Genomic DNA, 27,444 nt, shown 5'->3' on the forward strand with positions numbered 1-27,444 from the left:
TCTCCTGACAATGAGTACGAGAAGAGAGCACCCTGGATCCTGGTGGGGAGAATGTTTTGTGTGGGTTATCCACCAGTTGTTCATGTATTAAGTTTACCAACGTGGCCTCTCGCTGACCCGGCTGGATGAGCTGGATTCAAAAGAAGATTTATCTGTGCGTGATCTCTGACAGGCCTGAGAGAGTCATTGGGCCCTGGAGAGTAACTCAGAAGCAAGGCCAAATCAACACTGACTGCATGCTTCTCATAGCCGACTGTCTCAGGCCCCAACCCGTCTGCTTCACTGGACCCATCTGACCTTGAGCGCCAGAGCGACCACAACTGCCCTCTGCACAAATGTAAGCTAGCGATAGTGTGGAACAAGGTCACTTCTAAATCTCAGCTTAATTTGGCCTTCTTTGTAGTGTTAATGCATTACATAGTATCAAACACTATTCACTAAAAATAGTGTGAAAATCATGTTTGATCCCTTAACTTTCACAGAAAAGCACTACAGTGATACCAGAGTCAGATGGCACTGCCATGATATTCATATACAATTGTATTAACTTCAAAGAATGCAATGGTACAACTGTGGTACAGAACCAAAATATGGTATTGAAAGAGTATGTCCAAAAAAACAAACATACAAAAGCACTGCCGCAAATGATAATACTACATTGACCCTAAAATTCATGTAAATACATGGTACATTAATCCAAAAACCAAGGTAACCATGGTTAATTTGGTTTCATTATGAATAATACATACTGATAAAAAAATAAAGAAATTATAGCCTGAATGCACTGTAAGTCGCTTTGGATAAAAGTGTCTGCCAAAATGCAAGTATAATACCCAGCAGACCTAAATATCTTGGTCTTCATTTGTTTTTGTACTTTCACAGAAACACACATGGAAAATCTCAAAATCTCAAAAATGCTGACATGTAAATTCCCTGTGAACTTCTTAGAAAGAGCTATGAGAAAGTTCTGCAAATTAGACTATGCAAGAACTAATTATCTGCAATTCAAAATATTAAGTAACAATAATATGGATGCACAAAGATGTTCATGAAATCTGACACCATCTTAATAAATTTCCTAATCCTTTTGTTCTTGATGGATATATCTATGGCTATCATGCGTGCTAAATAAACTAAAATTTTACTGACTCTGATTATGAGATTTTGTTGTCTCAGCATGGATAAAGAAACATCTTGTTACAAGGCAGGAAAAGCCATGTGCTCCTAAATGCCAGAAAGAGGAGAACACAGTCTGGTTTTCACACAGCTGCGGTAATCTAAACAGACACACTGTGCTTTAAAAAGCCAGACCTATTCCAGGAGGCCATCTTTGCTAGATTCTGGAAACAGAAGAGGAAATCTCTCCAATGAGACTGTGAGGGACACAAGCCAATAATGAAAGGTCAGATACTCATTTAAGGACAGCAGTCTTGAGTTCAACAGGTTTACTTGTTTTCAGTATTGTCTTGCACATAATATTCAGCTTTGTTTATAATTTTCTGACATCTATTCTATGTTTATCTATTTTGTCTAATCGATGTTTCTCTCCAGACCATCAACAGCAGAGATAAATAAAAAATAAATGCAACATTTGATCCTCATATTTTCATTATGTTCTTCGGTGCCAGAGGAGACCTACTGCACTGCTGACACTGACGTGAGTTTGCTGCTCATGACCAATGTTACCCAGATGGCATGGAGGAAGAAATTGTTTGTTTGCTAAAGGCACGCAGAGACTAAAAGTAGATGGCAAATTTAACCACTATTGGCTTTAGAAAGGGGTTTGGGGTGGTTTAACATGTCCTTGACATCAGAAGATTCAAATCTTAGGCCATAAAAATAAACAGAAGTGCAAATTTATGGTTGTTTAATGCATATGATACTAATTTAACATGGTTTCTTGTCCTTAAAAGTACATAGAAAACCAGCCACTACCATCAAATAAAAAATCCACTGAAATCCACTGAAAGATTTTAACAATGAGATTTAATAAAGAATAAAAAGACAATCAACATACATTTACATAAATATATATTTTTTTACAAAAGGGTAATTTACATCTAATAAGGTAAATGGTGAAGCTGTTGCTCATGCATATTTAATGTGCATTAAACAAAAGCCCTTAACAATCAGCAGATGAACTAGTCTTGGTAGCACTGGACATTTCTCAGACAGACTGCGTTTGTTATACACTGCTTTAGCTCAGTCATACTTTCTATTACATTTCCACATATGGCTAACCGAATAAATTAAGTTATAAATATCTTTAAAAGGGTAAACCTTGTGTGAAAAATGCATTTACATAGAACTTGCTATGTAAACACATCACCGCAAAATTTATCAGTGGAGTCAATTTATAATAAATACAAAAAAAAAAAAGAAAAAAAGGCAACAGACATTAACATCAAGGGGGTAAAATGTGCAGGTAAAGCATTGTGCTGGACAGAAGTTGAGTTCCCAGTTGACCGACAGGCAGTTTTAGGCCGTACAGCTGATTTCTGTCTAGGCACTTGATTAATAATAATAATAATAATTCATTACATTTATATAGCGCTTTTCTAGGCACTCAAAGCGCTTTACATAGACAGGGGGTATCTCCTCATCCACCACTAGTGTGCAGCATCCACCTGGATGATGCGACGGCAGCCATAGTGCGCCAGAACGCCCACCACACACCAGCTTACTGGTGGAGAGGAGACAGAGTGATGAAGCCAATCAGCAGATATGAGGATTGTTAGGAGGCCATGATGGTCAGAGGCCAATGGGCGAATTTAGCCAGGATGCCGAGGTCAAACCTCTACTCTTTTCGAAAGACATCCTGGGATTTTTACTGACCACAGAGAGTCAGGACCTCGGTTTAACGTCTCATCCAAAGGATTGTGTGATAAGGGAAAGAAGCCAATTTGATTAGCTGGATCCTAACTGATCTCAGTGTTCCTCAATTTTTTTATACTGTGGTCATGAGTTTTAATGAGTCTGATCGGAAACGTAAGATCTTCTTTTTCAAGTTGTGGGAAGCCTTGATTTTAACAAATGCCTTTGCCTGTGCTGATGTCATTCCGTGGGATCCTGTACCGGCCTGGTTGAATTGGGGCCAATTTACCCCTGCACTCCCCTCAGAGTCACTACTAGTGCTGCTCTCATCTACATAGTTTGCCTCGCTAGCACTTGACTCACTGTCCCCAAAACAGTTGGTAGTATAGTTACTGCGCTCATCCTCGCTTGTGTCCAGAATGGTGGAATGGAAGAGAGAGGCGCAATCTGCCGAATATTCAGAGTCGCTGCCTACGTAGTCGTAGGGACTGGTGTAGTGTGCATTAGACGGCAAGTACATGGCTGACATGTGGCCCAGCATTTCTTGTTTCTGCCTGCGGTGAGCCCTTCTGAAAGCCTCCTCATATGGGATCTCGTGGAGACCCCTCGGCCGCCGGTGGTAGTCGTTGCGCTTGTACTTGGGTTTGGCCAACACTGCCTCATGATGCCGGTGATATCCGTGGTGTCTCTGGGCAGAATATCGACCCCCTGTGGAACTAGTGTGCTTCTCCAGGATTCGTCCTTCAGGGATGGAGGCAGGAATTCTCTTGGCTTTTGTGGAGGATTTCTTGGAAGATTTGTGCAAGTGGTGGATGTCATCAACAACTTGTCGAGACCGCCTAGATCCGGTCCGATGCTTGTCAGTCTCTTGAACATGCTCAGAAACATGAGATCTACTTTTTGCACTGGTGGAATTTTTCACTTTGACAATCTTGATGTTCTTGGTGCCATCCTTATGGAGATTTACATTCTGTTTCTGGGCAGGGATGTACTGGGCACTGACCAATTGACCTCCCTCATCTTGACTTTGTGAAAAAGAACTGAGGCTGAGCAGCTCTGGAGGCAGCTGTTCGGCATCTTTACCACAACTTGCTGGAGCCTGAGCCTTAGGACTCCTCTTAAGAGGACTTGCTTTCATTGCCTGTCCAGACATATTGTCCTCCACAGTGTAATAAGAATGCTTGTCGAGTTTGGGAGAGGAAACTGCATTTGGACTGCCTAAATCCTGGCAATCCTTCGATGCAACACTTAACAGCTGGCCTTTAGTGGCTCCATAAACTTTCTTCTTCAAGAGGCAACTAGTGTTATTATCATTGGTGGTTGTGTAACCGTTCTGTGGCTGACTTGGAGAAAAGTATGCTCCATTTTGTAGGGTATCTCCCTTGCACTCAGCAGACCACTGTCTTTGGGGCGAAGCTGTACTTTTCTCAGTGCTAACTACTGATGAATCTTGTAAACACATCTGCCAGTTAGGCTTGAGGTCAGAGGTCCATTGTTGGGCCTGGATAGCAGGTGGGGCCCGTGAGCAAAGACTAGCCTGCCTTAAAATGCTCTTGGAGGGGTCAGTGTTGATGCTTGTCCTGGGTTTGTTGGTCCTCAAGGGCTGTGCCCTCCTCTGAAGTAGCGCAAATATATAACTATCCAGTTTTTTGTTTGGGAGTGTTTGAGTGGCATGCCAGGAAGAATTCTGAGTGCCCACGACCTGCTCAGCTTTCTGTTCATCGCTTGATGCTTCACCAGGCTTGGAGAGGTTACAATCTTCCTTTAGTTTACTAGTCATGCATTGAAAGAAGATGGAGCTCTGGACAGCCACCGCATGGAGAGGGCTGGGGTACCGGTAAACATCATTACCATTTTTGGCAGTGAGATCACAGTGGAACTTGGACAGGCCATCACAGGAGCCATCTGGGGAAGGGGAGTAGGATGCAGAAAGAGACCTGCGGACTGTTCCAGAACTTGAGTCTTCGCAATGGCAATCACACTCAGCAAAAATGCCCAGCTCATCTGTAAATCCCAGAGGACACACCAGTTAATACTACAAGAAAAGGCAATGTCAGATTACTAAAACAGCTAATTGCATAATGCCATGGCCTGTGAGAGCAGATTATTTCTGATTCCTAGAGTTGTAGTGTTTAGCTGGGTGGGTGGTTGATTGGTTCTCATGTGCTAATGAGCCTTTATGCTAGTTTATAGGTGTGGCTGGGAGAGCCATCAGCAGGGCTGTGAAACTGTTTGTATCCCTGTCTGAGACCAAACTTCTCTAGTTTCACCTCTATTTGCACAGTCAAGCTTAAGTGATTACAGAATGCTTTCTGCTAATGGTAATGCAACACAAAAACGGATGTCATTTGAAAAAACTAGAAACATACGAACAAAGCACCCTTTCTTTGTGATACCAGCTTTTAAGCCGGAGGAAGAAATCACCATTAAGTAAATAGTTCTGTGTTTGGTTAACAAAGCTAAAGAAGGGAAGAGCATTTTGAGACTACATGGAACAGTGCTGATAGGTAAGACCAGTCTGAATGACCCAGAAACCTCAAACCGTCAAAAGAAGACTCTCACCTGCAGGCTTAAGCCTTCCCTCGGAGGCACAGATCGAGGTGTCAAGTGGGGTGCACTGGCAGGTGGTGGAACGACAACTGGACAAACACTCACTAAAGACAGAGTTGGAGGAATTGGAGAGGGATCCTGAAGCACCGTCACTTAGGTCGTAAAAGCCTGGGAGAGGGAGGGTGAGAGATTAACACATTAATTTGACATCTTCAGGAATTAGGTGACAATGCAAAGACTGTGCTTTTCCACTGAGCTCTCTTCTGGAACCTACTTCCAATTAAAATTTGAATAACATAGCTACCAGGAAGGTATCCATTTGCAAGGGGAAATAGAGCTAGGAACCAGATCTCCATACATCACAACTGATATTAGCATTAAAATGGTGAAGTAAGGAATAAAACCATTTCAACTACTACAAACAACACCAAAATAGCTGTTCTCATAAAACAAAAGTCCGCCTTTGGGCTGTGAAGAATATAATACCAGCTCATGGAATGAAGAACTCCTTCACATTAGAAGTGGTTATAAGGCCATTTCAACAATCGAGACTTTCAGAGAGGAGCAGACACATGTATAATCAATTTCCACTTTATATAACCTTTCTCCAACAAAAATGCAGTCAGAACCAGCAGTAAAATGACCTCTCGTATTTGGAATGTAAACCAATGTAGCTGCATCAGGCCTCTAGCACAAGGTGCAGATTGTTTGTATTACCAAATAAGTGCTTAAGCAAAACATCTAAGCAGTTTACAAGAGACATTAGGGCTTGCAGGTACACAAGCTACTACAGGCCCAAAAGCACATCAAGTAGTCTTATGAAAGTGATCAAATTTGAACAGGAAGTCTGATAACCTCCCTCTGGTGATTGTAAAATATTAAAAATCCTTTAAAATGTTTTTCAGTTTAATTGGAAATGCTTTCTGCCTATGCTGCTTGCTTAGATTATTTTGATGATCAAACAGTCTCCTCTCAAGGAGTTATGGCTTTACAACAGATACTAACCTGAACTTGGCCGGCTGTCCATTTCCACATGTTCATGCAAAGTCTCTGTGTCCAACCGCAGGTCACTGATCTGTCTGTCTAATTCCTGGAGCTGGTTGATCAAACCTGCATCACGCCTCCTAAGGCAGTTCTATAAATAAATAATACATTTTGAAAAGATGTTAATACAAGGTTTCATGAATGTCTAGTAGTTTACGGCACTCATCAGACAGATGTAATGAACTATATTAGAGTCACACCTCATATGGGAATAACCATTCGATTTTGACACACTGCTTGAAAATAATTGGATGCATCTGACAACACTTGTATCATGTGCTGCATTCCAAATTATGCGTGGTGAAATAGCAGACTGAGAAAAATGTGGCCCCTTCAAAGCAGATGGACATTACTTCAAATGACCTATAATCAGAGGCATGTTATCTGTTGCAAATTTTAACTGCTGTTTGCTGACAGGGGAAGTAATGCAGTGCAGATTCCAGGCTATATGGAGCAGTGGAATGGCGTTTCCTACTCTGCAGACAGAGGCTGTAAAAAAGCCTGGTCCTGACAGGCGGGTTGCGAGTGATTTATGGGCCCTAAGCTCTCAGCATGCTAGGCTGTGCAAATCATTTTTACACAAAGTGCCATTTGCAGAGCACACCAACGGTTATTTTGAAATGGCATCAAATTAACCTCAGACCACTGTTGATAGCCTGGGCCTGGGTTTGGGACAACAGTGTCTACAATTCTGGTTTATACTCAGTTAATTTAAATTATGGCGCTTTTCCACTGCATGGTACGGCACGGTACGGTTCACATTTGGTTTTTTTTCCACTGAGTACAGTACCTGGTACCTGGCACTTTTTTAGTACCACCTCAGAGGTTTTTTTAGTAAACCTTAAAAGGTTTCAAGTGAACCGTACCTCACCAAAACATGACATGTAAACTCTGCTGATCACTGATTGGCCGGAGAGGATCGTCACTACCTGTGTCACTGAACTTGTGACACAGAGACACATCAGAACCGCTAGGTTTAAATCAGCACAGCCAGCGAAGGATTGAACGCAACTGTTTTGAATGAGTGCACCTTTTTTTACATCCAAAAAAACTGCTGTTTCATTGTCGGTTGTGGAAGTACAGATGTTCCTCTCGTTGATAGAACGAAAACGTTTTTCAGGAGAAACTACAGTAGAGGCGGCGCAACTATAATGACATGTGAATAATCCCGCCCACTCTAAAGCGGTACTAAACTGCGGTGGAAATGCGAGCTGAGCTGTGCCAAGCCGAGTCGTACCACGCAGTGGAAAAGCGCCATTAGTCAAAGACCACAGAGGATTGGTTGTTTGTTACTGGGAAATCATAAGGACATTAGGCATTATATGGTTTACAAATTACCATTAACTTTAATGTAGTTCTGGGTGCGAGGCAAGCAAACAAACTGACCTCAAGATAAACAAGTGTAATTACGGGGAAGACTCAAGCCACTTGTGTACATGTCTGAGGCTTTAGCAAAGCCAAAAAAACAAATCCAAACCTTGTAATTCTTTTCTGTATACAATACAATGACGACCAAGCTTGGACCCATAGGGTTACAATAATGGAGATGTTTGCAAATACCTCAAGTGGAACCAGGTGTCTTTGGCCCAACTGTTAAATTTAATCTTGGTCATCCTCTAAAGACAGCAGGGGGCTTGAGCCGGGCTTGTAAAAAGTTCATTTCCAATGAAACCCATCAACTAATCTCATTCAGGCTGGTCGGACCCCCTCCTAGACTTGCATTAGAAACTCAAGGATGTTCCAGGAAGTTTTAATCTGATTTTAGATTTTAATTTGATATATTTTTTTAATTCTCTAAAAATTCTAAAAAGTCAAAATATAAAATGGTTTTATTAAAACTGCATTCAAAATCACTCTCAGTTTAGTTATGAGACCCCCCCACACCCCTTGCAAAGATGTACAGTGGCAGTACCATGGTTATACTATGCCTCTATCATACATACCATAGTACTTTGGATTTATCATCACTTACAAAATGGACATGTACCCCATGGTAGTACCATTGTATTTTTCTAAGTACCTTGGAGTACCATTCAAGCACAATGGTACATAAAATTTTGTATTGTATATATAAAAGTACATAGTACCATCATCAGATATTGTCACTGTACTATGGTACTGCCATAGTATTTGCGTAAAATATATTTAATTACCGATACTAAAATAAAAAATATTTTTTAAATATTTAAAAAATTTTTTTTTACAATTAATACAGGCAAAGAGAAAAGCTGCACTGGATAAAACTGTTATAACAATAATAAGAATATAAAAAAATAATAATAAATAATCTTCTGTTACTCACCAATTGTTTTCTAAGCAATAAAATATTCTCCTCCAGAAGTTTCTCTTCAGTGTCCAGATAGCTGTCCTCCACGGTAAGGCAGGGTTTGTCCTCTCCCGCGATCTCCTGACAGTTCAACACACTCCTGACCAGTAGTTCCTGTCTCTGTCTCAAATACTCCAGCTCGGTCAGACCCGCGACAGTCGCGTCCAGACGCTCTCGGGTTCGAACCCGCTCCACTTCACAGTCCGCCTTCTCCCGAGAGCGCGCGTCGCATTCCTTCCGATCCTGCATCATGAGCGGGCAATAATCCCTGGAAACCAGCATCTCTGACAATTCATTCATTTATATATCCAGGGCCAATAAAGCTATGGAGATTCTTCTGATGAACAAAGTGCATCTGAAAAACACTTATGACATGGTCAGATAATTTCCATGTTTTAAAAGTGATCATCAAAACCAAAAAAGAATCCAAAAATTCAGAGAGAGAGAGAGAAAAAAAAAAATGCTTTAGATATGTGGCATTTAAACGCCTGTTGTCCTTGCTGAAGCTCAGTATAAAAAGTCCAAATCCACAGACAGAGAGATGTGTGCCAACCGGATGATACTGGGATCTGAATGTGTTCTGCAGTGAGGAGCTCAATTACACCCACTCACACACACACACACACACACACACACACGCACACACGCGCACACACACGCACACACACACACACACACACACACACACACACATGGAGGAAACCCTGCAGCTGAGGATGCGGCGTGGTCCTAATGCCCACCTGTTTATCACTGCTCTTCTGTCCTAGTATGGAAGGGTCTATTTTCATTCATAGACAACATTAAGTCCTGCATTAAATCATCTATATTACATGCACATGCAACACCAAATTACATTCACAATCATATAAAGTTTTATTAACTTTCCATTGATTAACTTTTAGGCAGGTACATGAAAAATTCATATATGCATGCAAATACAAGCTTACACCACCATAACCCTAAAATTGCTAAAGTATTTTTATTTTCGTCTGAAAATAAATGTAATATATTTTTACCTGTGTATCAAAATGTATAATGGTGGTACAATAGTAAGATGATGATATCAGGTGCTTTATGATTACCATATTCATATAAATTATGATATTTACACGGTATACGAATGTATATCATGGTGGTAGTTTCTAAAAAAAATATGGTTTTACTTCGGTTGGTATCATGTCTGAAACAACAGGAATTATACAAGTATTCAAGGACACAGTGCATAAGGCAGATATCATAACCTAATAAAATGTTTAATAACTTGCAATACAGATAATGGCATACATTATCAAACTAGATGATAATTAAGATGATATAATTAAAGGCACACAGATGGAAGACTGCCCTCTACTGTTGTTACAAAACCCTACAATAATTCACTTCCTGGACCATTGCTAATAAAATATATATTTCTAATTTATATTTATGTATCCATTAATTACCCAATTTTTTATTGATTTGAATTCAATTAATTGACATTTTAATTAAAAAAAATTTCAGTTAGTCCAATAGTTTACTTTATATACACAAAACTATATTTTCTAGATGCATACAAGTAAAAGACTGACATTTCACCAGGATGTTGGAGAATATACATTGAATCAAACAAAGAATGATCTAGAGGTTTTGCTAAAACACAGATCTGTAAAACATATGTTTAAACATGATTTCTGGTAGGAGACTGCTGCTCGGCTGCTTCTATTAGAGGTTGATGTCACATTCCTCAACTTGATGTCACAGAACTCAAAACAGACAGATTTGTTTGAAATGAGTCAAGAATTAACATATCAAGGCTGTAATAGTTCTGGCAGATTTTAAGCTAATTTATATTTTGGATTCAAACACGTGTGGTTTTAAGACTTGCTTTAAATTTAAACCTTTACCAATAAAAAAGCAATACAATTTCCACCATTTGTACAATTGATGGATTCTCGTATCTAAATTCCAATTAAAGTTAGAGACATTGTGTGTATTTATCAGAATAAATTAATTGCGCTCCCAACTCTGGGGGATAGACTCATTCCACGGAAGGAGGTTTACAGTTGCATGTCTAATGAAAAACACTGCACCTCTCAAACCCTTGTCCATCAACATCAGCCAATGGCTCAGACAGTTTTGTTTGATTTGCAGCTAAGCAGGCGATGAAGATGAGTCAAAGAGAGGAGGAGACCCTCAGTAGACGGCACTAAGCTTAATCTCTCTTTCTATACACGACAGGGATTGAGGAAATGGGATCCATGGCTGCTTCTATGAAGAACAGATGTTCGAAACACAGCTGGTGACCCTCTGAAACATTAGCCCAGGCCGAATGGTTACACAAGCACACAGATGTACCATACACACACGGTCACTGATATGCAAAGAAATTCGACAAACTCATGATCGCAAGCCACTACCTCAGGCTACGACTGCGGGACAGGAAATGACCTAGGATGTACATACACTGTAATTGGATCAAAGGCTGTGGTCTTTGTGCCACCAGAATCAAATCTCTCAGACAAACAAGAAAAATCCTTCCTTTCATTGCGATTTTTCTTAAAAGCTAAAATGTGATGCAAACCCGAAGTGAGAAGTGTGCATTTGTCTCTACTAAAAAATAAAAAACAACCGTTTTTGTTGCCAACCCTTGATTATTTTATGCAAATCATTTCCCATAAATCTGACCCCTCCCAAAAAAGCCAGACACTTTCCCTTAGACTAGCCTTTGCTAGTACAAAGTCACATTCATGCTTTAACCTAATCCAATCACTCACAGTAATTACCTTATGAATTTTCTAAGGCCCATTAAATGAGAACAGCACCCCATTATGTAGGACTGGCAAGAACATGGGGAATAAATTAATACATCTAAATACATCAAAGCCTACTGCTTTACAGATGCCGAACTGTGGGGACAAATTGGGCAAATGTGCTGCGAGGATTTATGAGCATGATAGCAATCGTCACCCCTCACCTATATCTTATATCATACTGGACACATAGCACTTTTATACAACACATCAGTCATATAGATGTTATTAATTTGAATTTACACCGAAAGATTCCAGCAACCAGCAAAAAATTACTAGTTCTAGGTGTTTGTTTTAATATTCCTACAGTGGTGGAAACAAAACTTGGCCTGATGAAGCGTCGATGTCAAACGGACGCTGTGTGGTTCATGCATGTGTCAATGTTTAGTCTGTGATTGTAATTGAAAGGAAGAGCTTGTCTGTTCACCACACGCTGTGAAACTTCATATGCACTCATCAATACCATTGAGAAGGCCAAATCTTTGCTCAATGAATCCTTGAGCTTTCCTGATGCTTAAAAGGGATAAAAAACGCAGTATTTGAGGGTTAGAAGAAATTCTTATAAATTAATTCCACATGTCTTTCTTCAAAACATGCAATTTTTGTTTATACAAACTGAGAGTCAAGGACAAAATTATTGTCTGTGGCAATCGGCAGCATGCCAGAGATGAGGTGGAATACCTGAGAGAATATTTTTATTCTAAAATATAGTAAACTTTGCTGAAAAACCTGTTGTACACATTTTTTCCCCATGCCTTCTATCATTTGATTGATAGTTTATTCTTCTTAGCAAGTGAAATGCCTCTTTAGTATAAAATTTCAAAAAATGTGTCCCTTCAGATGCACATCTTTTTGCAGATTTTTATAAATGTTAGTAACATTTAAAGATCAATACTTACTGGACTAAAACCACTTTGGTTTTCTTATCCATAGATCATTTTCAGTAATATCATGTTAAAAAGTGACTCAAATGTGATACATCAAGCATCTGATGAATGTTTATTCACACATCACTTAATCATAATTGTATTGCATTGCATTATATGTTTTACCTCACGCATTAAAAACTACAGAGCCAATGTCATTTCTTGAATAATAATAATACTGGGAGATATGCATTCTATGTAAGCAGTCTGATATACTGCTTAAAACATTGCTATTATTATTATTAATAATATATTTTTTAAAGATTTCTGTATACATTTTTGGTGAGACTAAAATATAATTAAGAAATAAGCTGAGTAATTCCCTAATGAATTAAAAATGCACAGTGAGGTAACAGACAATGAGACAAAGATACTCACGGCTGAATATTAATGCAAAGTCAGTCCTGCTGCTACTGACTGGTGTCTCATGTGGATCCTGCCATAATTCAGACTAACATATAGTGCTTTCAGGCTATTATTAAGTAGGCCTTTGTTTCAGTGTCTGAAATATCCTACATATGCTACTGTGATTGTACTGCAGTTCAAACACCACTTATGGAATAAGAGGATCCTTTATATATGCAAAAGAGATCTTAACACTTATAAGACAAGACATTATTTGCAGCAAAAGATTATTTGGCCCATTTTTGAAGTTCTTCTAGATAATACTGACAAATTAACTATAAAAGAGAAAATAAAATGGCATATATAATAGCCAGAACATACAAAATGTAGATCTATTTTAAACAAAATCTTGTTGTAAATGTTAATGTTAGGTTAAGAAAATAACAGCAGATTTGAAAAAGAAGCATTACCATTGAGACGTGGAGATGCTCTGGACTGTGTTCTTGACCTTCAGTCTATTAAAGACTGGAGAGTAGATTCTAATAAAGGCTGTACGGAGCATTGATGTGTCGTAAAAGTTTAATCAAATTGTCTGTACAGAATGTCCCGGATGTAAACAACAAAGCTTAACTAGACATCTTAGCTGAGCTGTCTGAGGTCAGGACATTGTCCACGAAGTTGTTTCTTCACAGATTTGCTTACTCATACAACTTCTTACCACACACATTCTCACTTATGAAATCTGAGCTATGCCTTTGTACTTTAAACTGGCTGTGATCCGGTGAAAATGTGTTTAAAATCAAACAAAAGGAAACCAAGAATAGAACTATTTACCTATAGTAAAACATGGAGTAGGTGATACTTGGTTTATATGTAACAAATTGTCCTTGAATATTACCAAAACCTGCTATATTGTCTTCTGTACAAATAGACATTTATGCAATGACCGTAATATAAACATAACCATAGATGGCAGATCAATCAATAAAGTTGATTACACTAAATTCCTGGGAATCTACATTGATAAATCTATGAAATTTAGGAAGCATATTGATGAGTTGACAAAAAAATTATCTAAACTAGTGGGTCTATTTTTTAAATTAAGACATGTGCTTCCACTAGAAGCATTGTTATCATTATATAGATCACTGTTTGAGCCTCATTTGTGCTACTGTAACATTATCTGGAATAATACATTCCCTACTTATACTGAAAAATTACTTACATTACAAAAGAAAGCTATAAGAGCGATTTCTTGGTCTAAGCAAATTTCTCCCTCAAATCCTCTCTTTCACAGATATGGTCTGCTAAAGCTCCCTGAATATAATATTTATCAAAATGCATGTGTTATGTATCAGGTTGTTTACAAGTTAAATACCCACTTATGTGAACTCATTCCATTATATTCATCCTCTCACCAACAAAACACGAGGAATAAATTGCTTCTAAAAGGAAAGTACAGGAAATTAAAATGTACTAGTTTTAGCATAGGTTTTAGAGGACCACAAATATGGAATAAGTTGGAAAACAACATGAAACAATCTATTACGTTGTCTATATTTAAAAGAAATTTAAAGCACTATTTACTGGGGAGTTATGTGTCTGATGGTTTAGAGGTTTGACATTTAAGGTTGAAACTTTTTACCTGTATAAGAGGGAGATGATGGGTATATGTATTGTTTAAGATTATATTAAATGTTTGTATTGTATTGTATTTGCTGAATTGAAGGATTTATGAACTATGACTGAGAGACGGAATTTTTGTTTTGCGCATGTAAACAGGGTTTTCTCCTTGTTTATGGATTAGAGGGAGGTCATGAGTATATATATCATTGTATCAAATTTGTTATTGAAGGTTCTATGGACTGTGAATGTGAGATGGGATCTTACTTTAGGTTTGCATAAATATAGCATTGTGTTAAGTCATGCTTTATGACGGGTGGTGGTGTCTAGGATCCCTTTTTATAAGCTTGTAGCTTCAAAGGGAGTCCTTTTTTCACAATGTATTATTGTTATTATTTTTGGTAAATGACTTCTCAGTCTGTATGTAAAATTGTGAACATAAAAAAATCAAAATCAAAATACTTTACATTATTTTCAACACTGATGATAAGAAATGTTTCTTGAGCATCAAATTAACATATTAGAATAATTTTTTGAAGGATCATGTGAAACTGAAGACTGGAGTAATGATGCTGAAAATGCAGCTTTGCATCACAGGAATAAATGACATTTTACAATATATTCAAATAGAAAACTGTTATTTTAAATTGTAATAATTGTAAATGATTGAATTAAAAAATCTTACCAAACCTAATTTTTTTAAGTGTAATACATAGATACATATGAATAGATGCTTTTAACTAAAAAGACATCCAGATGTCATTGGCATGCCAACAAGTTTCATCTCATTTTTCACGTTTAACATAAAATATTCTGATGCATAAAGATATCATATTGTAATATGTTGATGGAACAATCAATTTTCACAAAAAAAAAAACGAAATAAACTACTATTGTGAATGCAGACTGGAGGTTGATGTAATAATGTTCTCCATTTGTGGTCCTAAGATGCCGTTACAGTTCAGTTCTTTGTTCTGGTGCCATGTCTTAGACTCAAGATGTGACGATTTGTATGAAACATCTGAAAGAAACTCTTTATGAGATAAACAGCATTTCCACCAAGGCCTGAGAGCTCTTTGAGTACGGACGACAACAGACTAAAAATATCAAATATAAACTAAACGATGCAGCCAATAGTTCATAAAGAAAAAATTCATAGCTCATATCCTGCAACTTCGGATGCATTTGCTGTCTTCCAAATGTCAAACAACCCACATAACTGGCCTGGTTTCCATATGCTTCATATGTCTTATTGACAGATTTATTTGCTTTCACAAATTCAGCGCGATTAAAGTGAAGGAGCACAGATTTAAGACAAAAACTGATCTTTTAAAGGTTTTAAAATAAATTGATGTTTAGTAAGTGAAACGGATCTATAATTCTGGAGAAAATGAGTTTGTGTAATGAAGCGATCCGCTTCTAAACTACAAAGATAATACAGATTGACTGTTTGCTTTGCTTTTCTAACCCCTGCAGCACTTGCTTTAACCGGGAGGTTATGTGGATACAGTTGTCATGGCAACATCTTACCAGCCACCAGTATTCCTGCATCCCTTCTCCATCCCTTCACATCCCAGTGATTTGTGCGTAATTAAAACACACTCAACGCCGCCCGAGATGATCCATGCATCCTCAGTTTATAAAAGTGCTCTGGGTCCGTCTTTAGTTTAGCTAAATGGATTCAACACACTTATAGGCTTAATATTCATGGTGCTTTCATTCATGCTGTCGCGGTCTGTGTGGATTAATAAATCAACATTGCAGCTGTGGTTTATCAACATCTCACTTTCTAATAACTCTGAAATATCATTCATATCACATGGCAGTTTTCCACCACAGGATAATCAGGATTACATTCATAGTTCTAGATAATTACTCTCTCCTGATTGATCAAAGTGTCCATCACAGCCTGACATTGAGACATTAAACCACAAAATAAATATACCCTTTTTTATGTGTATAAATCAAATAATACGCAGAGCTGATTAAATCAAGCACATGGGAGTTGACTGTATAATTACATTATGAAAGCATAACCTTGACTATTTCAAGGCTCCCCATGCTCTCCATTTCAGTTACATGAGATTGGCTCCTAATAAACAGAAAGCCGTCCACACTTTCATCACACTCTCAATTACCCTGAGATGTGTTTACTCAGGACGACGGTTCTCTGTCAACATCGCATCGCTCACACCATCAGAGGCGTAAATCACCATTTTCCTCGTCTTTGGCGGTATCCCTTAATCGCCTTAATTAAATGGTGACTGTGGCTCCAAAAATAACTTGGACTTTCCAGCACTCTAAAGGCCAGATCAAACAAACATCTGCAGAGAGCCCGTGAGGGTCTGCGGTAAGAGGCGGGGACCGGCGACGACCCTCAGAGACTGCAGCAGGCCTCTCACAAATGTCACCGAATAAAAGATGGACTCCATTAGGGCCCGACGATTTAAGATCTGCTTCGTGTTAGGAAAACTGTGAGGCTTTAATGCTTCCCTCCCATGTCCCACTTCAGTCCTGACTCTGGGTTTCTCTAAAGCTCATGGATTAGTATCTGCTTTCCTCAGCACTGCTTGGCCACACTGATGTCTTTCTGCTGTCCATCAGGTGAAAAATACAAACCAGATTAACAATACTCTCCATTGCCATATGTGAATTATGTTTGCACTGACCATTTACTAGACCATCTGAGAGTCAAATGGACATTTACGATATATTTTATAATATAATGCTGGGAAAGTCTGGAGCACAATGAGAAACAGACATGCCACCAAGACCACTTTATCAGTGCCAAGTGATTTCAGATTTCATTCTACAGAAATCACTTCAATAAGGCCCGCATATTTTTTACGCTGTAAATATTTTACAGAGGTCTGCACCATATTCTTCAAAACCCAGCTGTCCAATACTCACGTTCTAAATTAATATCTGTGCTTTATGTTTCCATTGTTTATAGAGATTTCAATAGTCAACCATTATTCCATGAAAGTTTTAAGCCTCTCCCGTCCAGTCCTGTTTTTTAAACCATTAATCAAATCACTGAAAATAGCACACGGAGAGTGTATTGTTCTCAGAGAGAGGCAGAAAGTGTGGAAAAATAGAGAGAAACATTTCAGGAGTACCTAGAGACGACAAAGCATTCAACATTAACTCTATTTTGGACATTTAGTTTAAGAAAGAATGGAAAGGATTTCACAGTAACTCTATATCCAGGACACATCTGGTCGATCCTATTTTGATGGTGAGAATATTTCTTTCTGAACACACATATCAATATCCATCTCCAGTCTCTTTCCATCACAGGCTCTGTCTTCATATGTATATTTTGTCTGCCGCATTTCACAAAGGTCACCTGGAACGAATACACCTTAAATCAATGAAACCGAAAACGAATTGAATGCAGGTAACTGAGGACATGGCTTTCAGAAGCAGAAAATATCTGTAAGATTGGACAAAGATCTGTTTATAGCGGTGACAAACAACAATTGCATTCCTAGGAAACGCTTTCCGGTCTTTGGAACACAGCACAGACAAATAAAACATCTGAACACTATCTTTTTGTTCTTCTTAAAGTCAATTTGAGAAACCACTACATTTGCATTCATAGACTGGTGGATGCAAAAATTAGCATCCTGTATTTGCAGTTGGGACCTAGAGGGTGCATATGCCGGGATTTATTCTGTCTACACTGCCCGAGGCACAGATCAAACACACAATAAAGCCACTGTAAGAAAGCAGCAGAAAACATTCTAGGAAGGTATTAGAAATAGTCTCAACACTGCTTTTGTTTTTCTGGCTCCACCTGTAAGAATCCTTAGCTGTCTGCGATGCTGAATAATTAATGCACACTACATCAATCTCAGTCGTCATTCAAAACAGCTCCAATCTTCCTGCATGTGACTCATCTGATATTCAGTTGAGAAATTACTTTATTATAACTTAAAACCATGTGGGGACTGTCATGTTGAGTTTTTAGTAATGTCAGTGAGATATTGACAATAAACAAATATGTATAGGAATAAAGATACGTTTGATTCAATTTAGTTCAATAAAATTAAATTAAACTTTAAAAGTGTTCTACAGAGATACTGACAACAAAGATATGGAAATAATCATGTATTTGATTAATTTCAGTACGAATAAAATAAAATAAGAAGGTTTAAAGGTGTGCCAGAGAGATATTATCAATAAAGACGTCTGAAAATAAGCATACATTCGTTTCAGTTACATTCAGAAATAAATAAATTAAAAATAAGAATAAAATAAAAATTTGAAAAGTTGGCCAGACAAATAACAATAAAGATGTGAAATAAAGATACTTTTTTTTTGTTTCAGTTCAGTCCAGATCAGTACAAATAAAATAACATCAATAAAAATAAATAAATGAACAAAAATAAAATAAAACCTTTAAAGAAGAGCCAGAAAGAAAATAATAATAAAGATGGGTGTGGCAAATATATTTTATATTAGTTTCAGTTCAGTTCAATAAAATTATTATAAATTAAAATATTAAAATTATAAAATAAAACATAAAACCAAATATTAAATTCAATCAAGTGGTGTTTGGTAAAGCAATTATCACTAGTAATATTGCATATAGTTAGTACTAATGACAAGAACAGACACACTAAATTGTGAGTCATTGTTTCAGTTTTAACCAGCAAGCAACCATAGCAACAAACTACAAACACTCTAAGCATTTTAGCAACTGTTTTTCTATGATGCTTTGATATGGGGCTTGAGGATAAAAGCTGTTGTACTTCCTGTCCTCTCTGCATGCATGCCATCTCTGGCTCTGAGGGTCAACAGCTGCACTCAAAGCAAACATCTGGAGACATCTGCTTCCCTCAGCTTTTTCCTCATACAAAATAAAATGGACATCAGTGCTTTTAATGACGCCAACATAGACACAGAACACTATGTGAAAAAATAAGACAGCTTATTGAACACAATGTATTTGCACATCTTCAGGCGCTTCAGCAGTGACAGATGGGTTAAAATCAATCCTGTTTGCTTTTCAGGTCCCAGAAGGAATTTGTTTACATGTCCAAACCATTCATGACTGCATAATTGATAATAGAGCATCATCTCCTAAGGTCATCTACAGAAAAACACAAAATTCTCGCTCCCCTCCTGATTCTTTATTATGGATGTTCCCTGATTCCACCATTACCACAAATCAATGCTTTCTAACTCGCTTGTATTCCTCTGGCTGGAACAATGCGGCCGTCCTAGACTCGATCTGAGCCAAGGAAACTGTATGTCCATCCATCATCTGATCTGGCAGTGTGAACGCAGCCTGATTTCCATAAACACACACAGACAGCTTCCATCTGGAGCCCTCGACTGGACGCCAAACCTTACGCTGCATAATTAATCTCAGGCCGAGCAAGGAGCCATTAGCAAACACATTGTATTTGCAGTGCAAGAGCAACAACAGAAGAGAATGGATGTCTTAAGAGACTTTTTTTATGTCTTCACAGCCTGATGGAGAATCACTTGGCCAGTGTCCAGAACCCATCCTCCCCAGCGGTTCTCTTATCCATTGAGGCTCCATTAAAACCCCAGTGCGGGATAATCAAACCCCTGCCAGACACCAATTAACATTAACACCAATCAGCCATGTGGCGCTGGGTGTCCAAACAAACTCTCACATTTGACTAGAAGTTAATAGTCTCATTAAATAAGCCCAACTCCCCATCGGTTCTGAGACACTTGAGCTGTGGAAAATAATGCAATCATCTTAATGCAATAATGTGACTATTTACAAAGGCATTCTTCAAAGTTGCAAGAATTATTCCAGCAATTGACACTAAATAATTGTGGTAAAACTTTACAAAAAGGCTTGAATCATCAACTTAAATTTTAAATAGTCGTTGAAGTAGGTCAATAGTAGGGGGAGTGAATGTACAGCGCTCTCTATCACATTCAATACCATGACTGAGGTGAGATCCTTGAGCAAGGGACCGATCACCCAACTGCTCCCCACTTGCACTTGGATGGGTTTAATGCAGAGCACAAATTCTGAGTATTGGACAGAATACTTGGCCACATGTTACTTAACTCACTCATTTAAATACATATAAATTAACATTTATATCATAAACGAACATGAAAATTACAAATGAAAGACATTACTTATTTATAAATTAAAATTAACCTAGATTAAGAAATACCATAACAAATGTCCACTGAGAGTTTTTGATACCAAATGCATTAATATTAACATTTTACGTTTTCACACTTGGTTAAAAAATGCATGATACTAGACTAAACTAAAATTTAGACTTCATAACGAAAAACTAAAATATAAATCCTAAAATAAAATACCAAGACATAACTAATAGCAGTTCATTTCCACAAGTCAATTCATAAATTAAAATATGATGAAATATAATAAAATGCAATTAAATACATAATCAATTGCAGTTAAATCCCACAAGTAAAATTAGATAGAGCTCAATACTGAAATATACTGAAACATACTGCACTCTAACTAGAGGTTATTTATTGGCATCTATGAAGTGGAACCAGTTTGTAGGTGCACACTGAATTCTGAATTCCAACCAAACAAGCCAAACTCTAGCCAATTAAAAAATATTAGGAACAAGAAAGAGGTGGACATGACAGTGGGGAGTGTCTCAGCAGGTGGAGGCTTGGAGGTCAGACGTGAAGGAGTGATCTGTTTGGCAGGTGTTCAGTACCGAGGATCACTGGGGTACAATCCCCACCATCCTGAAGCTTAACAGCAGTAATTCATCACAAGAGGGACAGCAACAAAGCAGTGACACACTCAACTGACCTAAATCTTCCAAGTAATTTATCTTTTAAAACTCTCTGGTCTGAGAGGGCAGGGAGGTTGTTTGTGCTTCTTATCATGACCCCAAACATCATTACTCAAAGCTACCTTGCTCTTATAGTGGAACAAAGCAAGACATTTTTACCAAAGCTGGTCAATGTCACTGATTGTCAGACAGGTCTGTGAATGCCCTACTTTCATCCAGATATGTATCATTACACTCTTCATTCTACAACTTTAAAGCATCTGTGCTAATGTAACATTCAAATGCTGAGGACTTCAGTTCATTTAAGTCTAGCTTTGAGGCCATATGCATGCTAACGCACTTCTTAAAGTTGACCTTATAGCAGATGAACAGTTTTTTTTCCAGCTAATATATTGATAACTCTACCCAATAAAATACTCTGAATGACAACATTGTCAGTTAACATTATCAATCCATTGTACACTTTGTCATCTGAAGTTATTGATAATAATAATGATAACCAAAAAAAACAACTGACAAGTTTTTCAACATGTGCACTCACTAGATCCTGTTAAGGTTGCATACATCAACATGGGGAAGAAACATGTCTTAAAGTAAAATATAAAAATAAAATAATAAAATAACAGTTCAAATGCTATAAATACATGCTTAATACATGCTTAATAGCAGTAAAACTCGATTTTTTTCCCACAAATAAAATGCATTTAAAAATTCATGATCAATAACAGTTCACAATATAAATTTAAATATAAAATACATCAGGATGCACTACATAAATACATAATCGATTTCATTGTTAAAAAAACAACAGAAGTTCACAAAACAAAATAAAAATGGGTCTTGAAGGTCTTGAAGTCCCAAAGCTGGCTTCATATGAGTGTCTAAGTGATATCTCAGAATCAACTAGCTATTCATTTCCCTCACACATAAAACACATGCATTTGGAGCTCAACATGGAATAAAGAGCCTTGATATATGTGCATAAGTGTAATCTATTTTATTATCCTACCCTCAAAATTTCCCAGTAAGTGCTTTGGGGAACCACACTGCAGCTCTGAATCCTTAATGTGCACAATAAACTGCTCTTTGAAGGAAAGCGATTAAATCTGAAACTGTATCAGGAGCTGGATCACATGAGCTTCACTTTCTGCACTCATACTGGTAATCGTCAAATCTAATTACTGTGCATTAGCATAAAGTAAATCTCTCACTTTTGTCGCCTCAAATCATAACCTCACTGGTTGCTTTGTCGCTGCAAACCACTGTCAGTATGAACAACCCTTTAATAGTTTTGCCTTTCTTCCTCGGGATATCCTTTACTTCCAAGTGGAATAGTTCGGAAAAATGCAAACAATTCCCGAAAGCATCATCCATCTAAACTCACCATGAATAAATGCACAAAGTGTCACACAAAGCTACTGCATCCAATCACAACTCACAACAGAACCAGCTATTGACATTCCAAACAAATCAGACACTTCGATGTGTGCCGATTTCCGCGAGGTTTAAGCACTAGTCTCCGATGGAAATGGTCACCTGATAGATGTAGAGGTGGGGGAAGGAATTTACATGAGTTTTCTCTGTGCTACAGGACATTTCAAGAGGAGAGCGGACAAGGCCATGGTTAATTTTCAGTGGCTTCCTGCCCGACACATCTGGCTTTGATAAACAGCTGGCTAACGGGGGCTTAAAGAGAATTTTTTGGGGGTGGGAGATGTGGGGGGTGGGACTGATATGAGCTGACTGCAAAGTTTGGCCCACAAACCTAATCTTTAGAAATCGCTGGTTTCTGAGACCTTCACCTCTTTTCTGTGCAATTCGGTCCAGTTGAGCTGGCGGTTCTCTAGCGTATTCATTATAATGCAATCAAAATGACCTCAGCTCTCGGATGCATTAGAATGAAGTCGATCATTTAGTGTTTGGACACACACAGCTGCTTATTTAGTTAGTACAGAAGCTACATATCATTAGCTCAACTGAAAGATTAAATCACAAGAGCAATAATATACATGGCATAATGTTTAAGACAGTGATATATTTACAGTGATCGTACTACGCTTACTGTTTCTTCAGTATCAAAAATAAAATTTATGATCAAGAAATCTTGGTAACGTTTTTTTCATTAACTTCATTTTTTAATTCAAAGTCAAGTCAAGTCAAATTTTAAATCAGTTTAATATAATTTAATTTGAAATTATGTGTATAGCCAATTTGATTATTCTTAAAATTTTAAGGCAGAAATTGAACTTTTTTAAGCTGAAGTAGGTGATTTTTTAGTTCATGCAAATGTTTAGTATGTATAAATTGCACAAATGCAATGTTAAAGAGCACATTGCACTTAATACTCTATTTCATAAAGAACTTGGCTGACCTTATTTTTTTTTTACCTTTTCATTTTACCATCAGCCATTTAAAAAAAAGTAACTAAAAATGAACAATCTGCCATCATAACTAGATGCCAATTACATGCAATCTGATGAGGTAATTTTGCATAATAATGCTTGAAAAACTAATTATTGAATATATGCTATTTAAAAAAAAAATCTACTTCATAGTATATACTTATAGTTAATAATAAGCTAGTTTTCTATTCTGACAATGCCAATTTCAGCAAATACCTTCTGCAAAAGTTACACAAATATATGATTTAGATAATTAATTTAAAGAATTTAATTTTTTAATAATAATAATAATAATACATTTTAAATTAAATAATTTATACCTATTTTAACTGTAATGGACAGCATGCCACAAATGCATATACAGTATACATAAATTGCAACTAACCACGAGTAACTGAAAAACTACTTATCATCTCTGGTCAGCATCACATCTCACCACTAACTTCTTCATTTCCAGCCCTGCTATGGCTGCTCTTATCATCTTCACATATCACTCCATTGGCTGCTCTAAAGCTGTAAAAGCCTAACATTTTCCCAGATGAGCTCTTTATAGATTCCAGTCCTCCTTACAAGGTTCCTCTTCTTATACCTGCAGAAAAACCAGAGAAAATTGGATTATTTGGTACCTTAGTGCGCTGACATGAGCCTGAAAACAATTTTTTCAATTATCTTTTTTTTCTTGAACACAATCTATTGGGAGTTCTTCCACCACGGTCAAGATGGATCAAGATTCATCCATTAAAATCTTAGATTGTATGCTGGCAGACCACATACTGTCTGTCTGATGCATACCGTAGACAAAAACTGAAACGGTTTTGTAAAATTTCTCATCTTCAACCGGATTGGCTGGTTTTATGCAATTTTGCAGGATTTTATTGAACTGTTGGGAAACAAAATGATGTTTACAAGTTACCAGGCTTGCTGCATGGAATACATCTGAGTCACTTATGATTATCATAGAAAATAACTTGTCTCTGCATTGGTAAAAACAATATAATTACAGTACTTTCAATGGTAGTCTATGGAGTACTGAACCAGAATAAACATTAAATAGCAGCAAAATGTATACATTATTATAAAGGTTAACTTGAGACTAGTATAATAAAGGCTTAATTACCTTGTCTGTGCAAACATTATATCCACATTTTCAACTCATGATCATGGAAAACTGAGAAACCCTGTAACATTCACACAATACACAAATAAACCAGAAAGACAGAGTGCAAGGAGCAAACTATAGGAATTAAGTCTGCAAGTCATAACCAGCAATGTACCTGCCAAGAAACATTGATTCAGACAACTTTACAGCTCAAACAGAACATATTTTTGCATGAATACAAGCTGCTGTGTGGATTTGAGTTTTGTTTTCAGAGTTGTGGCTTTGAAATAATAAGTGTTTATTAGTTTTGGAAGGACAGAGACTGTAATCTCTGTCCCTTTACTAATATTTTTTTTATTTGAATGAACTTGTCATTTTAATGAATATTGGCCTAGTGTTAACCAAAACTGTAGGTGACTCTAGGCCAGAATGAGCGTTTAAATGGACCAGACTTTATGGCGATAGAAGTCTAGTTCTGCGAGACTGCCTTGATTCATTCTCTCAGACTATATCATGTCTTGAGTACTGAAAAGGAAACAGGATGCTTATTAGACAGGCATCATCAGTGCAAAGCAGCATCTGAATGCGGCTATCCAGAGGTGGAAAGTAACGAATTACATTTACTCGCGTTACTGTAATTGAGTTGCTTTTTTGTGTACTAATACTTTTTAAAGTAATTTTTTAAATCTGTAATTTTACTTTTACTTAAGTATATTTTGTTTGAAGTATTGTACTTCGCTACATTTTAAAACACATTAATTACTGAGTAAAAAAAATAAATAATAATAAAAAAATAAATCGCTCCCTGGAAACTACGGCAGTAAATAATGGGCAGGAGGGCAAACTGGCGCTAAAATCACAAGAAAGATGCAGACGGACAAAACAGGCGTTAGTGGTGCAGACACCGCTGAAAATGAAACCCCCGTCATATTCTGAAGTTGAACTCGAAGGAAATGAAGTGAACCCATGGCCATATGTATGCTCTATTATGCAGTGTGAGCTGTACTTGCCTAGGAAGACCAAACTAGCAGCTTATAAAATCTCGACAAGACATCAACCCTTCGCAAGAAGAGGTAAGCTAAATAATTGCATCGTTGCATTGGTGGTTAAAATGAAGCTTTGACATTTTAGCAAGAGGTTTTGCACAAATTAGCCAAAAAGACAGTGGTGAGGAGTGTGCTATTTTTGTTTTAATGATGTGCACGCGCATTTATAGTGCGTTCTTTCACTGTGTGATTCAGTCTCCTAAAATGCATTTAGAATGATCACAAAATTGAAGATATAGGGGCAGAAAATTCACATATTTATATAATTTCATATATTAAATCAAAATCACACAAAGAATGCCATCTTTTCCTCCAAAAATCATCATGAATATATACATACATATATATAACAGTTCAGTAAACAAGTTAATTAAGAGACTTGCGTTTTAGACACCATATTGCCTTTTTTAGCTCTATTTCTACAACAGAAAATAATTCCAAACACAGCCACCAAAGCACAGTTTTGCGTCTCTGAGCAACGTGACAGTGTTTCGTTCCTGAATGAATCAACCGTTTAAATGATTCGGTTCAATCGCAATGACTCACTTATTAACTTGCTGACACATACTGGTCATTTTAATTTCACATTTAAAGTATCTTTTGATTTTTTTTAAATAATTAATTTCTTATCATTTCAAATGAGTATTCAACATTTTATGTCTTGTATATCAAAACATTATTCATGCATTTGTAACTGCAGGTTAAATGCATTCTTGTCCTGCACTAAACAGTGTAATACATCTAAATGCCACTTCCAATGAATCTTCTGCATTTCCTCTGCATTAAAAGATGAGTTTGTTGATAATGATTTGCCTGGTAACAGCCCAAATGTTTTATTATTCTAAATAACCGATTCCTTTAATTAAAAACAACTAGTTTGAGATTAATAGACCTATCCCAGGGGTGTCAGACTCAGTTCCTGGAGGGCCGTAGCCCTGCAGAGTTTAGTTCTAACCCTGCTCCAGCACACATATCATGTAGTTTTCAAATAAACCTAAATGATTAGATTAGCTGGATCAGGTGTGTTTAATTAGGGTTAAATCTAAACTGTGCAGGACTGTGGCCCTCCAGGAACTGAGTTTGACACTCTTGGCCTGTCCCATTTTGACTCCCTCCCACTGTTAAAATGTAACTAAGTAATTTTTACTCTGAGTAAAGTTTAAATGAGCTACTTTTTACTTTTACTTGAGTAGAGTAAAAGTACAAGTAAAAGTTTTTAGACTGGTACTTTTACTTGTAATTAAGTAAAATTTCATTAATGTAATGGTACTTTTACTTGAGTAGAATATTTTTGTACTCTTTCCACCTCTGCGGCTATCTCTCTCTATCTCCCCCTGTAATGGGAGAAACAGCAGTCTGAGACTAATGATGTGAAAACCCTCTCTTCATGAAGTAATGCACTGCGCTGCCATTACCATGACAGAGAACAGCCCCGTTTGGACAGAAAGAACTTGACAAATGACAACTGATGAAAAATTCTATTAAAAAGTTTTAAATTATGGGAAAGTGCAAAAACAAAGAAAGATACAGATTTATTTGTATAAAAATGTACCGTTAGAGTCGCACAGCATACAACAGCACATGTGGATTTAATTAACAGCAATGCAAGAGACATTAGAGATAGTTCATTATATCTTTTACACTGACTGTCATCCAAAAATGTAGTTTCTGTGATGTGAATAATTTAAGGCTAATTTA

General features: G+C 37.2%; 1 protein-coding gene across 1 annotated transcript; it reads right to left on the bottom strand.

Annotated features, from left to right (window-relative positions):
* Positions 1-2,881: 2,881 nt before the first annotated feature.
* Positions 2,882-9,315, bottom strand: LOC132111352 (dapper homolog 1-like). Its single transcript, XM_059518576.1, has 4 exons — positions 8,711-9,315; positions 6,370-6,499; positions 5,377-5,532; positions 2,882-4,818 (listed from the first exon to the last, which is right to left on the bottom strand). The coding sequence occupies exons 1-4, from the start codon at positions 9,032-9,034 to the stop codon at positions 2,948-2,950; spliced, it is 2,481 nt and encodes an 826-aa protein (XP_059374559.1). The 5' UTR covers positions 9,035-9,315; the 3' UTR covers positions 2,882-2,947.
* Between the last annotated feature and the right edge of the window lie 18,129 nt (positions 9,316-27,444).

This window comes from Carassius carassius, chromosome 31 (genome assembly GCF_963082965.1).
Source record: "Carassius carassius chromosome 31, fCarCar2.1, whole genome shotgun sequence".
Taxonomy (NCBI): Eukaryota; Metazoa; Chordata; class Actinopteri; order Cypriniformes; family Cyprinidae; genus Carassius; species Carassius carassius.